The sequence below is a fragment of the Sinocyclocheilus rhinocerous genome, unplaced genomic scaffold (assembly GCF_001515625.1).
Source record: "Sinocyclocheilus rhinocerous isolate Xijiao unplaced genomic scaffold, SAMN03320098_v1.1 scaffold864, whole genome shotgun sequence".
Lineage (NCBI taxonomy): Eukaryota > Metazoa > Chordata > Actinopteri > Cypriniformes > Cyprinidae > Sinocyclocheilus > Sinocyclocheilus rhinocerous.
In genome coordinates this window covers 1,186,470-1,203,232 of record NW_015645567.1, presented here as the reverse complement: position 1 = coordinate 1,203,232, position 16,763 = coordinate 1,186,470, and the positions used below count along the sequence as shown (strand labels likewise).

General features: G+C 37.1%; 1 protein-coding gene across 1 annotated transcript in view; it reads left to right on the top strand.

Moving 5' to 3' along the window:
* The window catches only part of LOC107706777 (membrane-associated phosphatidylinositol transfer protein 2-like), a 69,411-nt gene extending 56,615 nt beyond the window's left edge, over positions 1 to 12,796 (top strand). Inside the window, exons 17-27 of the mRNA XM_016510592.1 lie at positions 1,621 to 1,785; positions 3,151 to 3,402; positions 5,171 to 5,319; positions 6,428 to 6,544; positions 6,638 to 6,754; positions 6,916 to 7,064; positions 7,144 to 7,293; positions 8,324 to 8,507; positions 9,068 to 9,196; positions 9,275 to 9,644; positions 9,757 to 12,796. Coding sequence (XP_016366078.1) covers positions 1,621 to 1,785; positions 3,151 to 3,402; positions 5,171 to 5,319; positions 6,428 to 6,544; positions 6,638 to 6,754; positions 6,916 to 7,064; positions 7,144 to 7,293; positions 8,324 to 8,507; positions 9,068 to 9,196; positions 9,275 to 9,616 — 1,754 coding nt within the window. The 3' untranslated portion in view covers positions 9,617 to 9,644; positions 9,757 to 12,796. The remainder of the gene's footprint in view (positions 1 to 1,620; positions 1,786 to 3,150; positions 3,403 to 5,170; positions 5,320 to 6,427; positions 6,545 to 6,637; positions 6,755 to 6,915; positions 7,065 to 7,143; positions 7,294 to 8,323; positions 8,508 to 9,067; positions 9,197 to 9,274; positions 9,645 to 9,756) is intronic.
* Positions 12,797 to 16,763: the final 3,967 nt, after the last annotated feature.

Here is a 16,763-nt window from a genome sequence, read left to right as displayed (position 1 = left end):
ATCCAATATTATGAGGCACTTGCCTTCCTTGCCGCCTCCATTGTATTTTTATAATTTTATTTATATATATATATATATATATAAATATTTTTTCCCAGTTTTAGTTTTAGTACATCAAGGGAAACTAAATGACAATAAGAAATGTTGCCTTGGCAACTAGTTGAAATTAATATTTGTATAAAAAATGTTTTTTTATATATATTTTCCGTTTTTATCTACATTTTAAAGTGTTGCTAATTTTGTTGTGTTTTTTGTCATTTTAATTCATTAATTTTTTTATTTCCCTATTTTTACAGTTTTAGTTTTAGTACATCAAGGGAAACTAAATGACAATAAGAAATGTTGCCTTGGCAACTAGCTGAGATAAAATTATTTTATTTCAGTGAACATTTATTTTTATTTCAAGTAACAAAAATTGTTTATGGTTTTAGTTTTGGTATGTTTTCTATAATATCCCTGCTGCATACATCATTCACTATGTATTGTCTGACTGCATGTGATAAAAATGCAAAATATGCCAAAAAAAAAGCCCAGAAAGCTGCACATAAATGGCTAGTTTACATATTTGTTTTAGTCCAATTGGTGATTGGCAGGTGAGTAGCTGGTCTTTTGTCCAGGATGCATTTGGACAAATTACAGTAGCGTTTATACTACAAAAATATAATAGATACAGATATTGTAGTGGTTTAGTGTAAAGCAGCACTTTGTAAAAGAGCATCGTCCATCACTGCAGTTCTGTCGTGAGTTTGCTTCACGACTGCTGGTCTCGTGTCTCGGTTTGTGTCATTTCTGTCTGTTATTTGTCTTTATTTTCTGTTTCTTTGTCTCTCTCCCCTTCCCGTCGCTCTCATGTCTCCACGTCTCATGCCTCTGGGTTTGACATGTGGCAGTGGAAACCATCCAGAGTAACCCTCACCTCCTGTTGGAGAGTGTGAGCTGTGCCATTTATATTTATAATCTTTTTTTCTTTTTCTTTTTTTGAGAGGAGGGGGTGCTTTTAGAAAAGAAATGTTTAATTTTATAAAAATAATGGACCTTAAATTTCTAAATATTTCTTTCTTTTGATTTTGGTGTAAAATATAACGGTCCAAACTATATATGGGTAGTGTTTGGCAAACCTGTTTGGAAACCAGCATTGTTTTTGCAATTTCATTTCTTGCAGCCAGTGCTATAGAAATGACACACTTCACCTTTAAAATGACAATACAGCAAGAATAATAAGACAAATCTAAATTCAAGCATCTTGACTCTTGACAAATCCTGATTCTGATGATGGGTTGCATGTGTATTTGGTAGATAATGCCCCATGAGGTCTTCAAATAAATTGGACTCGGGGGCAGTATTTACTACTTTTTCTCTTTTTTGGTTTTGTGTTTGCCTCTTCTTTTCACTCCCTTTCATCATTTTGAATCAAACGGCCCTTTTACAAATGAATAATGATGCATCATTTTAGCTCCGTTCCAAAATCTAGTGAGATCTCGTTGCTGCCCAGTGAGCGCACCTGTCACTAGGTTTTAGAACAGAGATGTAGTCAGTACTGAAAATTGTCAGATTTCTGGGCCCTAATTTCCCTGTCAGTCCCCAGTCTCTGCGAGTAATTGCTGGTTTTGGTCCTCGCAGCGGACGCGATGCAGTCTCACAGCATTATGTTTGCGGATCACTCCAATCCTTCGTCTCCGGCATCTGTTCCAGCCTTCCGCGGGGCGCGCAGGGCCAGTGAAACCAGCATCGCCAGCCAGGTGTCGGGGTTAGCGGACAGTTACACCGCCTCCAACATCGCCAACAGTAAGTTAACACACATACACGCTCGGTTAGAAGAATACAGTCATCTAGATATCAACTATGTCATATTGCAGCAGTGAAGTTAAGTATTTGGTGTTTTTACCCAAAAACACATTTCATTTACCTTAAATATGGAATAAATGAATACATGAATATACACACTACGGTTTAAAAGTTCGGAATCTTTAATATTTTTTTATGTTTTGAAAGAAGTCTTTAATGCTCTCCAAGGCTACATTTATTTGATCAAAAATACAGTAAAAACTATTAAAAATGATGAAATATTGTTACAGTTCAAAGTAACTGTTTTCTATTTTAATATATTTTAATGTCATTTATTCCTGTAATGGCAAAGATGAATTTTCAGCAGCCATTGGGCATGAATTTTAATTAATAATGTTAATTTTGCAGTAGTGCATAAATAGTTTTTTATTATTTTACTTTTTTTTTAATTAGTGTTATCATAATATTATTATTAGTAGTAGTATTATTATCTTTAATAAAAAATTATTACAGTCTTTATCATATGTGACCCTGGAGCACAAAAGCAGTCTTAAGTCGCTGGGGTATATTTGTAGCAATAGCCAAAAATACATTGTATGAGTCAAAATTATAGATTTTTCTTTTATGCCAAAAATCATTAGGATATTAAGTAAAGATCATGTTCCATGAAGATATTTTGTAAATTTCCTACTGTAAATATATTCAAACTTAATTTTTGATTAGTAATATGCATTGCTAAGAACTTCATTTGGACAACTTTAAAGGCGATTTTCTCAATATTTTGATTTTTTTTGCTCCCTCAGATTCCAGATTTTCAAATAGTTGTATCTCGGCCAAATGTTGTCCTATCCTAACAAATCAGCGTTCAGATGATGTATAAATCTCAATTTCAAAAAATGGACCCTTATGACTGGTTTTGTGTTCCAGCGTATATATATAATTTAATATAATTTAATTTATGCATTTAGCAGACGCTTTTATCCAAAGCGACTTACAGTGCATTCAGGCTATACATTTTTGACCAGTATGTGTGTTCCCTGGGAATTGAACCCACAACCTTGTGCGCTGCTAACGCAATGCTCTACCACTGAGCCACAGGAACACAATATATCACACAATATCTTTTGTAACATCAAAAAAGTCTTTGTCTCATTTGATCAGTTTAATGAGTCTGTGCTAAATAAAAGTATTCATTATTTATTTTTATTTATTTTTTTTTTTTCAAGTTTACTTTCCCCAAACTTTTGAATGGTAGTGTGCCACAATTTCCACTGTTTCCAAAGCTGCAGATATAGCTGGGAAATATCACACATATCATGTTCATCTTTTGACTGCTGTTGTTTTGATGTTGTTTTTTTCCTCTAGTAGCGCAAGCATGCCAACTTAGTCTCTCCAAAAAGCTCAGTCTTTTGTCCCAATTGGCGCTTCCCTATAATAAACGCGGCTCCCGAAGCCATTCCCCCAAATCCAGCAAAGCGCCAAATAAGCAGCAGGTAGAAAGGCAGGATTCCAGCTGTTGGGATGATTCAGAGCAGAGCGTCTCTCTAGGCTTTGAGCCCTCACCCTCGCTCGCCTCAGACCCGCTATCTCCATGTGTCCCGCTGGACATCGAGCAAGGTACTTGGAGCGTGGGTAGACGTCTGGTCCGAGGGTCTCCTGGACCCTCCAGATGCACCCGCTCTCCTGTTTGCCTGCGTTAGTTTCTACCATTACTGCATTCCCTGCAATCCCTCCTACTTCCTGTTTTAGACCTCCAAATCTTCAGCCTGTTTTCTTGCTGACCCTCCCTAGCGCTGACGCCCTTGTTTTTTTTCATTCATGCCCCCCTTCCCTTTAATGCTCAGCACTGGTGCTCTGGTTCTTCATCTCGTGAGTCCTGAGCCACTCTGGGTTTGCTCTGAATGATGAAAACCCTCTGAAGATGCTTTGAAGGATGTTGACTTGTCTTGCTCTCATTATCTGGCTGTGCATCATGCTTATGGCATGTATGTCTTCTGTTAGCGGTCGCTAATACATAATAATGGGAATTATAAGGAATTTAGTGATCCTTATTCCACTTAACAATTTTTTTATTACTTTGGAGGAAGCAGTTCCAGCCAATAAGTGGTCCTAAATATATAAAAAAGCAAAATTACTTATTTTTAAATTAAAATTCATTTTTATTTCAAAATTAAAATATGTTTAAAGATTATTAAAAAATTGTTATCTATATTTCATTCAAATTTACTCTTTTTGGTAACATTTTATTGTAATAAAAATACACATTAATAACACATTATGCAAATAATAATATTATTTCTATTATATATTATTTATGCAAATTTGTGGTAGTGCATAAATTACATTTTGTTTGAAATTAGTCTTACCAATTAAAAAAAAAATAACATCACAGGTCATATTGTTATGCAAATAATTTAATATATTATATTATTTGGATGATACTTCAAGCTAGTAAGGAAAATTACTAATTATGAATTTTGCATACAGATCAAGGGCATGAATTGTTAATTTTGCTAAAAAATTGTTTTTATAATTTTTTATTTAAAATTAGTCTTACAAAATTATTATTATTATGACTAATTAAAAAATGAATTACAAAATATATTATTTGCATAATATTATGTAGATAATTATCAAATTTGCGTATAGATCAGGGACATTAATTGTTAATTTTGCAGTACTGCAAAAATTATGTTCATTGCATAATTTTTATTAGTAATGATTCTTACTGTTTTTTAAATACCATATATTTCAAGTCTGAATTTGTTTTTAACAACAGATAAGGGAGTCTTTTTTTAAAAACTGATTTATTTAAAAAAACTACATCATAAGTCATTTGTTTGTGAATCAGACTACACTGTTCACACTGTAGGTTTGTTGTTACGTGCCACCAGTGAGGATGTCGCAATACAAGGATACAATATCTGTTAATTGTCTTTTTTCACAACCCCCAATCTTCCCAGTCAAAATAAAACCAGTTTAAAAAAGAACTGGTTTTCGATTCCCAGTCCTACTTGTAGAGAACTAGAGGCCATTCAAGAACATTCAACCCCTAATTATAAGAATTACAAACCAAAAATAGGGTTGTGTTCTTGAGTGTTTTTGCAATGGGTCATGGAGAGGAAGCAGACGAGAGATGTGCACCACAGCCTCGCACGGCCCAGTGCACATTACAAAACGACAACTTTCCATTTCTTTACTTCCTTTTGAGCCCCTGAAGCAATCCTGCATCACATGTCCTCGTCCTGTCCTAGAACCAGCAGCTGAAATGTTCATAAATGATGTACAGAGGAAACAGAAATCTGTAATGGTATTTGAAGCTGCTGTTGTAGCGGTAATGGTTTGGACAGGCATGACTGAACGTCCCGTGTCGTCTCTCCTGCAGTCGCTGCTCGCTGGTGGGGCATGAAGCGCATTGATTTCGCTCTGTATTGTCCTGATGCTCTGACTGCGTTCCCCACCGTGGCTCTACCTCACCTGTTTCACGCCTCCTACTGGGAATCAACGGACGTTGTGTCTTTCCTGCTCCGACAGGTGAAGATTACCATATGGTTTAAGATTATAAAATATTAATTCTGCTTAAAAAAAGATTCAGGGTTATTTGCACCCAGAAACATCCACTATCAAGTACACAGTGCATTGCAAGCATGCAGTACTGCATTTAAAAAATAAAAAAAAAACAGAATATTCTTGAGTGGCTCTTCTAGGATAATTTTCCATAGTTGATTGTAATGAAATTATATAATATAATATAATATATGTTTTTTTCTAGCTTTTATTCAAATTAATTAATGTATTTATTTATTAATACATTTTGTATTTGGTTATTTAAATATGTCTTTAAAAACTATTATAAAATGGTTATATTTATTATATTAAACCATTTTTGGTAACATTTTATAAAAGGAATTTATCCTCGAAAAATCTTTTTTTTTTTTTTTTTATGAAATTAGGCAAATACTGTATAATATAATTTCTAATGTTTTTTTTCTAACTTTTATTTTTTGTATTTATTATTATGCTATTTTTATTTAGTAGTTTAAATATGTTTAAAAGACTATTTTAAACTTAACATTAAAATTAAAATTTTTATCTTTTTTATATATATAACTTTTCTGTTTTGGTAACAATTTAATGTAATTAAATAAAATCAGTTATCCTAGAAAAGCCGTTCCTTTTAATGAAATTGGACACATATCATTATAATGTTTTTTTCTGGCATTTAGTAAAATACATTTTTAAAACAATGTTTTTATTTTATAATTATTTTATTTTTATTAATACATTATTTAAATGTTTAAAAGGCTATTATGTAATCGGTAGCTTTATTATATTCAACTGTGTTTAATAAAGTTGTTAATATTTTAATGTGATAAAATAATTTGCCAATCAATGAAAAAAAATCTAATTGCAAAAATAAGTAAATACAAAAAGCATTATTTGCAATTCGGTGACACTTCAGCTAGGAACAAAAATCACTAATTATGAAATTGATGTACAGATTGGGGACGTGACTTGTTAATTATTAGTGCATAAATTCTATTTATTGCATAATTGCATGAAATAACATTTGAATTTTACATTAAGACAGTTATCCTACAAAAGCAATTCCTAATGTAATTGCAATTTTTCCGGCTCTCAGGTAATGAGGCATGAGAACTCCAGTATTTTAGAACTAGATGGGAAGGAGGTGTCAGAATTCACTCCGTCCAAACCGCGGGAGAAGTGGATGAGGAAGAGGACCCACGTGAAGATCAGGGTGAGACGGGCACCTCAACATCTCTGAAATCCCAGATTACTCTTAAATCCATTATGGGATTGTTGCTAACGTAAAGATGTGTTTGTGTTGAAGAACGTTACAGCAAACCACCGCGTGAACGATGCCGTGTTTACAGAGGACGGGGATCAGGTGGTCATGGGTCGCTTCATGTACGGGCCGCTGGACATGGTCACACTGACAGGAGAGAAGGTTAGTGCCCTATAAACTTCATTTTGTGTAGATCCCAGTGATAAATGAGTAAGACCACCTTAACTTCTCTCACCTTCTTCGGAAAATGTAAAAAATCTAGTATTATTTTCCATTGGCATCTTATCTAATTCATTTCATCTCATTTTTGTGCCGTTTTCTAGGTGGACATCCACATCATGACCCAGCCTCCGTCCGGCGAGTGGGTGTATTTCAGCACAGAATTGACCAATAGCAGCGGCCGGGTTTCCTACACCATTCCCGAGAGCAAGCGGCTGAGCATCGGCGTGTATCCGGTCAAAATGGTGGTCAGGTACGCCTTCAATCTACATTTGTGCTGCACATAAAAGCTTGTGTTTTCATCAGTTGAACATCGGTGTCTGTGTCCAAAGGGGCGACCACACATCTGCTGACAGTTACCTGACGGTGCTGCCGCGCGGCACTGAGTTCGTCGTGTTCAGCATCGACGGCTCTTTTGCTGCCAGCGTGTCCATCATGGGCAGCGACCCTAAAGTGCGAGCAGGAGCGGTTGATGTGGTCAGGTGAGGGCTTTACTTCATTCATTTATGAACTCTATGAAGCCTACTGTATCGATATATACATTTCTCTAAATGATCAACATGATCGAAACCGTCGTACACAATCTGTACATGCCTTCTGTCGTCTGATTGATAGTTTATATCTTTTTAGCAAGTAAAAGGCCTTTAGTATGAATGTAAAAACATCTGGTTGTGTGGTTCAGGTGTCTTTTTGCTGTGAAATCTCTGTGAAATTTTTATAAAGTAAACATAAGAAGAACTTTTATATTGTTAGTAATATTTTAGAATTCACACTTATTTTAATTTTTTTATACACTTTCTATTTAGTTATTTAAATACATTTAAAAGGCTATTTTATCTTTGTTATATTAAAAAAATATATTAATAATAAAATAAGGGCAATAATCCTAGAAAAGCCATTCCTTTTAATGAAATTGGGTAATTATAGTATAATTTCTAATGTTTGTTTCTGGCTTTTATTAAAATCATTTTTAAAACATTTTGTATTTATTATTTTAATTTATTATGTTATTTGTATTTATACATCTTTATTTAATTAAATATGTTTAGAAGACTATTATAAAATTATCTTTATTATAGTAAAAAATGTTTTGTGTAAGTAGCCTGTTATTCTGTTATAAAAATCTCACTGATTTATATTACAAGCTATCAGAATTTCATCTTACATATAAGATATAAATATCAGCATCTGCTCCAAATTGCATGTTTTTGCTCAGTTTGAGCCACTGTTTTTAATCCTCCACAATATGAGCTCCATATTGTCACTATATCACACTATATGAGCTATAAAAGACTGATGTATCTGACTGATGTATTTGTCCAAAGGTTCAATAATCTGTTCCAATTAAAAAAAAAAAAAAATAAATAAAAAAAAAATATAAATATATATATATATATATATATATATATTCTGACTATTATTTCATATGTCAGGCTTTAGAGGGTTATTAAGACTCACAGGCCAGTCATTTGTAATATTTGCTGTTCTTGACGGTGGTTGGTCCTGTTTCAGGCACTGGCAGGATCTGGGTTACCTGATAGTGTACGTGACGGGACGTCCAGACATGCAGAAGCAGCGTGTGGTGGCCTGGCTTTCACAGCACAACTTCCCTCACGGGATCGTGTCCTTCTGCGATGGGCTCGTACACGACCCCCTCCGACACAAAGCCAACTTCCTCAAGTGTCTCATCACAGAGGTGAGAATATATACAGACGCCTCCTTTTCTGTAGCACAAGGGGATGTGGGTGATACAGTACTATCATTTACAATGCATTAACCCTAAATCAATAGAGATATTTATAAAAAAAATACATAAATCCATGATATTGATAACATTTTCGATCAGGTGTTTGTCGCTAAAAAGTCTTTGCGTTTGAAACAAAATCCAGAAAAAATTTAATGGAAAACACAAAATTTGGGAAAAATTAAACTTTATGGCGATTTCATTGGGGAGTGTAAAATGCATTTCCTTCCTTATTAATGGTATGAAATAAATATTGCCATAAATAACAAATGATGTGGAAAGAAATATTGTGATTAATATTTTTGGCCATATTGCCCATATCGTAGTACAGATAGTATGCTAACTGGTATGCAACCGGTGATCAAAACAAGATGCTTAGAGCATAATAGAACAAGGAGGGTGTTTAGACGGATATTAGATGTATAATGTGTCAGTCTTGGCTTATATTTAAGTGAGATGTCTAATTGAAAAGCAGTTTGATCATGTTTAAAGATCATCCTGCTCTTTTGTAGGCACATATGAAGATCTTCGCTGCTTATGGCTCCACTAAGGACATCTCTGTGTACACGTCACTGGGTCTGTCGCCATCTCAGATCTACATCGTAGGGAGACCAACGAAGAAAATGCAACACCAGTGTCAGGTATCCTTACGCACAGTTTTTCATCTAAACCTTTTAGTTTTTGTGCATTTTCACTGAGCTGTCGCTGTCTCTCAACAGTTCATTGCCGACGGCTACGCGTCTCACCTGTCCCAGCTGGAGTACAATCAGAGATCGAGACCCGCTAAGACCGGCAGCACTCGCATGGTCCTGCGGAAAGGCAGTTTCGGGCTTGGCGGCAGTAGCGATTTCCTGCGGAAGCGCAATCACCTGTTGCGCACCATTTCCTCGCAACCCACATCCTCCACGCCGCCCGTGCAGATAGGACGTCCTGAACGTGCGCAGAGCCAATCGGAATGTGACCGCGAGCGGGCAGAACGTGCCCAGAGGAGCATGAGCATCGCTGCCGGCTGCTGGGGCCGAACCAGCAAACTAGAGGGCGGAGCCCTGAGCCCAAAATAGGCTCCACCCACCAGGTCCAAATTATGGAGGCACTTCGTTCTGGAGGCACATGGGGCTGCAGGATCGGACACAATGAAATCTCACAGTATTACAACAGACTCTGTGAGCGAACCTCACGGCATTACTATTGTTGCATGGGAATTGTTTTCGTTCATGTTTCAGTTTTTTTAGTCCGGCAGCCAAATATTTTCCAGAAATCTAGCGCCTTACGCATGGCTCTGGGTCGTGGCCCTCGCCTCTGACTTGATTGAATGTACTGTTGGGACTGAAAAACGGATCGTTGGGTGGGTATGGACTTTTCCCGCTTTTCCTATAATTCCCCTTCCGGTGTCCGCAGAGATTCCCACACATGTAAATACGTGCCTCCTCTTACCTGCTCAGGGCAGCCTTGAACTCGAAGAGCTGATAAGACCCAGAGACCATTTCACATCCCTCTTCTCATTGGTTTCTGTTGGGCCGGCCCATATCGGCAGCCTCTCCGAGTCGAATCCCAGCAGCATTTGGCAATAAGGATCAAATCATGTCACACCAAACTCCGTCTGCAGGTCATCAGAGGCCTTAACTTCTTATTCAGAGCACGAACGAACTCTCAAAGGAACAGCTATCCCTTTACAAGGCCATCTGCTTGCAATACCTCCGGGATGCCACCTCGACATGGGCTGCTGGGTCACGTTTCTTTCCTCCTTGCTGTTTTGTTCATTTCTGAGCCACCAAACACGATCGTAAGCACACGCCACAACTGCTGAAGTAAAACTTTTCCGCTGCTGCTGTTGCTGTCGACGTGGAGAGAATTTCCCATCGAGGACGCGCCGTGCAGCTCGCTGTATTTGCATGACGACAACGGACAATTTTTCCAAGATTTCGCTCAATCATTTTCTCTCAAAATCCTTTGCACTCAATTCCCGGGTGATCGGGGAGCGATTCGCTCGATCCCGCCGACGGCCAAAACGATTCATTTCGAAAGCTGTAGTTCTGCAACTGCATAACCTCATTGTTTTTTTGCACTAGTGGAATAGTGGAGGTCCTTGTTACCATCTCATGTCGCTACATAATGTTTGTGTGTAGTACATGATCCTTATTATTTATGGCAGGGTATTTTGTGCGCATATGCACGATTATATATTTCTCTGATATATAGGAAACAGCGAAAAAAAAACACAAGAAATGTGCCAAAACCAGGCAGATCATTGGAACCCGAACACGTCTGACGTTTCCAGAGCATTGTAGCAACGTTCCCCAAGCGTTTCGATGGCACATGTATAATGTTTTTAAGATTTTAGATCATTTTAGATCAACTTCAGTCCTTTAAAGTTCAATTCTCTATGATATTGTCCATATGTTCATATGTAAGTGATTGAGGTATATAGAAATTGTGCTTTTAATTTTCGCGATTTTAGATCGGACAGCATGACAGAGTCATGAAACCGTACGCGGTTTGTTTCTGTATCATGAACACACTGGAATAGCCATGCTGCATGTGCGGACTTGTTCTTCGAATCGAACCGGGAGGCTTCGAACGTGGCCTTCGTCCGGAGCGGATGTTCTGAATGGAACTTCAAACAGTGTAGATACTGTAAAGATGTAAATTTCACTAAATAGGATATGTTACGGTCAGAATTTATTTATTTCTGTAGCTCCATAAGATGATGGATATTTCAGGTTTCCATGTGTTGCTTTATTCTTTTGTCCAACAGTTCTGAAATGCTTCTTTTAACGGACCAATGATGTGTCTCCTTGTGCATAATCGTTGATAGTGTTTCCGTAGCAAAACTCTAGACGATGCCACCACCGCCACCGCACGGACAATCAGTTCAGCAAACAAACAAGGCAAGGAGCACACGCACCTACACGTGTACAAAAACGCTCTTATTCTGCAGACCTTCTGGAGACCTCATACTCTGGAAACCAGTTTATCGCATTGAAATTTCCACGTAATGTGAATCGGAATTGTGAATGTGGTTCTGTGATAAATTTGCTCCAAACAACTGAATTTAAATTGGTGCTGTACAACTCTGAAATGGCATTTGGACTGGTATTACTAGTCTTCACAGGTGAAGTTTTAATGTGTCTAGTTTGGTACTAGACATCAGGTTTCTCCATTGAATATGTTGAAAGGTTTATGAACTTGCACCACTGATATCTAGATCACCTTGGTTGTTGGTTTATGATTTGAATGTTAACCACTGAACAAATTCTTAGTCTGGAAATTGCAAATTTCCGTTGCGTTATTTCACACACACACACACTCTTGCCATCTGAACTGACCTGTTTTCAAGCTACTTTCCACCAATGTTGGGCAAGTTGATGCGCTCCATTGAGTTTTATTTCCAAATTGCAGATACATCGCAGGGAATCATACAAAATTGTGATCGACGTTCGGGCCACAGTTTTTACACGGCAAATATACGTTTAAACATCCGCGGCCTCGCTTGTAGGCCGGTGTATGAGTATTATATCCTCAGATAAACCAGATTATAGCCACTTTTGTACTTAGCATGTCACAGAAGAGCTTTCGTACACTTTCCTGTACTCTTCAATAATGGGCCACACTACAAACCTCCAATTTATAGTGATTACAAATATGCTGTTGTCTATATAGATCATCATATCAATTGTTACTACCAAATATTTAAATGATTTTAGCGTTAATCCCAAATCCCCAAATTTTTTTTTTTAAACTAACATCGGAGTATTTGCATATATTAAAAGACGTTGAATGCATATAAATACTGGTCAAATGTTGTCATCTACAGTATTTTTGACATGAAAATGCTGTCATGATTAGTGTGCAGGTGTTCCACAACACAAGCTCATTGGATGAAATAAATATGGCGAAACATCTCTGCCCCATCTTGTTTGTTGCCAAAACTTGCTTTGCAAATAATTTCAAATGAATCACTTTCCCAGCAAATTTTCGATGATGAATGGAGACGTACTGCAGGTTCATTTTACACTCCTGTTGACGTACTGATCTGGGCTGCGTTTCCCAAAAGCATCGTAAACCTAAGCTGATCATAGCTCCATTGCATGGTTCTATGATCAATTTAGGCTTACGATGCTTTTGGGAAACGCAGCCCTGGACTGACTCGCTCCTTTACAGTTTTCTTACCAGGTCGGTGGTTCAGTGCTCTCATATGTATAACTGTATGTACTGTGGATTAAAAACAGTTGGACAACTGTTCACGTCTTCTGTGATTTATCATGCTTTATCAATGTGTAAAAGCTCAGAAGAATTATAATTTTTTTATATACTTTTTTCTGTCTTTTGAAAATATGTAGTCAATTTATATTTATGCTCATTAAACCTTGTTTTTTTGCCTGTTAATGCAAACAGAATTTTTTTTTGCCAAAAATGTGTATTTTAATATTTGACTCATTTCCTTTCATAAATCTAATTTACACTACATAAATTTTTTTTTTTTTTTTTTTTTTAAAACTTTTTTTTTTTTTTTTAAAACAGGACAAAAATGTCCTTACTGAAGCCCATTAAAATATTTCATCCCAGTGCCATTTAAGCATACATTCTTTGTTAATATGCTTTCATTCTGTAGGCAAGGCTTCAACAATGCATACTATTATATTTTATTTTTTACATTTTTACTATTTGGTGAATTGGCATGGACGTCAGAGTATGCAGCTCAGTGGTAGAGTGCATGCATGAGGTCCTGGTTCAATCCCCAGCATCTCCAAGCAATGAAAATTTTGTAGCCTAATGCTTAGTTTGACTTGTAACCTAAAGGTCGTGGGTTCAAGTCTTGGTACCGGCAGGGATTGTAGGTGGGGGGAGTGAATGTACAGTACTCTCTTCCACCTTCAATACCACGACTGGGTGAGACCCTTGAGCAAGGCACTAAACCCCCAACTGCTCCCCGGGCGCCGCAGCAAAAATGGCTGCCCACTGCCCCGGGTGTGTGTGTGCTTGTTCACTGCTCACTGCTGTGTGTGTGCACTTGGATGGGTTAAATGCAGAGCACAAATTCTGAGTATGGGACATGCTACTTGGCTTCATGTCACTTTCACTTTTTTCACTTTCAGTGTTGGTGTGTGAAGGCTTTATTTATATATATATAGATAGATGTGTTCTAATACTTCACACATGCTTATGCTTAGCATTTAGTATTAGAAAAATATATTTTTTGCGTTTTGTTTTTTATTTAAAAAAACAACAACAGAAAAACAGTGGCATAATGTAAATAAACCGGCATTTAAAGAGTTCACATCCTGAAAAAAAGTATCCTTTTGAAAGTATAATAGTTATATCTTTTTGTCACAGGTTTTTCATAAACAACAAAGCGTAGATGTACGTACAATGTAAGTAAGAGATTAATTTCACAGTGTATACAGCTTCAGTGTTTATTTTTTTTTTTAATTTATTTTATTTTTTTTAGTCTGATGCACAATGGTTAATTCAATTCATTTTGAAGTGTGAGAGAAGTAACTGCATGTATTCGTCCCGAACGGTCACGGTACGGACGTCACAGTTCGGTTCGTGCAGTCAGACGATGAATACAGCGACGATCAATCCAGAATGGCGCACGCACGGTAATGCATCGCTAACTGTCACAAAAGGAAAGAGTAGAAGAAGAGACGATTTATGTGACACCAACCTAAAACGAGAACGGTGGCGAGTTCAGATTTTAAATCTGCAGTGTGCGAAAAATTTCGGGTTCTAGAGATAAACCGGTCGACCAGCCATAAATCGGAAAAATTCGTTTTTTTTAGTTTTATTTTGGCCTATCTCTATCCAGGAATTGCACACAAACTGTATGGCAATCGTTTACCAAAATGTAATTTGTGTGGAAATATTATGAAGTCTGCAAACAGGACGCTAACAGAGGATGCTAAAGAAGGACGCAAAGAGGAGAAAACACTGTACCAGGCAGATATAGAAAAATATCAATATTGAACTGGGGGAGGTGGGTTATATAAATGTATCTTTGAGGGAAACTTACTATCTTCAGAAAAGTTTTGATGGCATTTTCGTTTCCACTTACCTCCATGTTATGCAAATTAAAGTAGTGTTTATAGCGCAGAGCTGCTTTGTTTACAGCGGTAACCGCTGCTGTTCCATAAGCGCCACCTGCTGTCAGAGTATTATATTTTGTTAATATTTTGAGGACATTTTTGGTACCAAGTAATATGTGCAATAATAATGATCTATTAATGAACATTTAAAATATAATATTTTCTAATATATTTATTATTTTATTTCAATGAGTGCTATTGTCGCAATTAAAGTGTTGCTCACGTTATCTAACTGCAATTATAGTCTACCTATTATAACGATAAACTATCGTTTATATAATGTGCTTCATAAAATAAAAATACCACTACTGGTTAGATTCCTGAGGTTAACAAATGTGTTAAAATATTTTAAAAATCATGTAATTTCTTCAATGTACCAGCGAGTGTCCCTGAGAAGCACTGAAATGAATGGGCTTCAATGCTGGTACTCCACGTTCCCGTTACTTTTCAACGGCTCTGATCAGACCGAGCGCCACAACACTGTTTTAGCCAATCAGAAACAGGGGGCGTTTACGCTCATAATGGGGAGGAGTCATATGGAGTGGGGGTGGAGTCAAAGAGTGAGCGAGCGGGAGATTTGTAGAAAGAAAGATGGCTGAGGCATAAACAAAGAGAAAAATTGCAGAGGAATTTAAAAAGGATAAAAAGGGTTACGATCAGGCAAGTGTTTGGACCCGCTTTAATAAAAACTGAAAGCTTTTCCTGCGCTGGAGAGACGTTTAGCCAACGGGAAGTCGGACGGACGCCGAGGTCGCTTTGTTTCTGCTCAACACGTGAGTAGTGTTGCTTTTGCTAACTTTGCTAACTGTTGTTGTTGCTACTGTAGTGGCAGGACGGTTTTGAGTGTCATTGTTGGTCTGGAGCTCGTGTGTTGGAGACAACTCTTGTATACTCTTGTGGCATTGCTGCTTGATTGTTCATATGTATTATTATTTTTCTTGGCGCCTATAATTTGATATAGGATGCATTTGATTGAAGTAATTAACAGGCTAGCAAATTGTGTCTCTGGAAAATAATAATCTATGGCAGTGTTTCTCAACCAGTGGGTCGAGGATCATTCCGTAGGGGGTCGCGAGACTTTCTCTGTGTTCTCGGTGTTACACCGGCACAGTAAGTGCACTTCACAAAAGGCTCATTGAAACAGTGACCTCCAACGAATCGTATTTTCGAATGTCGCATGTTGAATCATTATTGCCGTAACTTTCTAACGCTGTTTCTAAACTGTCCTATCACAATAATTTATCACTGCCGCGAACGTCTCTTATTGGACAAGGTCCTACTCTCTTTACGTAATGTTACACACGCTAGCAGCTGTTTACCCCGTTGCTTGGTAACGACGGCGCAGGAGATTGCAATGCATTGCTATGCCAGACCTACTATACACAGCCACGGCCTGTTAGCTTGACAAAATGCATCCGTTTTTTAAAAGAAAAAAAGCAGAAGATTCAGAAACTCCTTCCACTTCAAAGGCAGCAAAATGTAAACAACGCAAGTACAACCCAGACTATATTAAATATGGATTCACTGCGTCGGACGAAAAACCACAGTGTGTTGAGTGTGGTGAGGTCTTAGCAAAGGAGTCCATGAAGCCATCCAAACTTGAACGTCACCTACAGACTAAACATCCAACATGTGTGGGTAAACCTGTGGATTACTTTGTACGAAAGCGAGACCTACTTAAAAGACAGCAAAGTAGTATTGTGTCGCTCACGACAGCTTCAAAAAGCACCCTGAAGGCAAGTAAATCAGTTTGTCTCATAGTCTGCCTAATTATTGAATGATTATTATATAGTGTTTTTGTGAAATTAATTATAATAAGCATATACGGTGTAGCCTAGGTCTAAAGAGGCATTTCAGTTATTTATTTATTTCCAGCCTTAGTGGGTCGTATGACTGGCATACAAAAAAAAAGTGGGTCGCAGTAGGCAAAAGGTTGAGAAACCCTGATCTATGGCATTGTATTATGTTGAATATCAAAGTTTTTTCGTGTCTGTTATTTAATTAGGTATTTATGGACACATCAATGTTGTTATATTTGTGAAGTAAAAGTTATAATTTTTATTTTGAAGTAATAAGCTACAATTAAATCCTTGGGGCAAGATGACCCACCAAGAACTGGCGC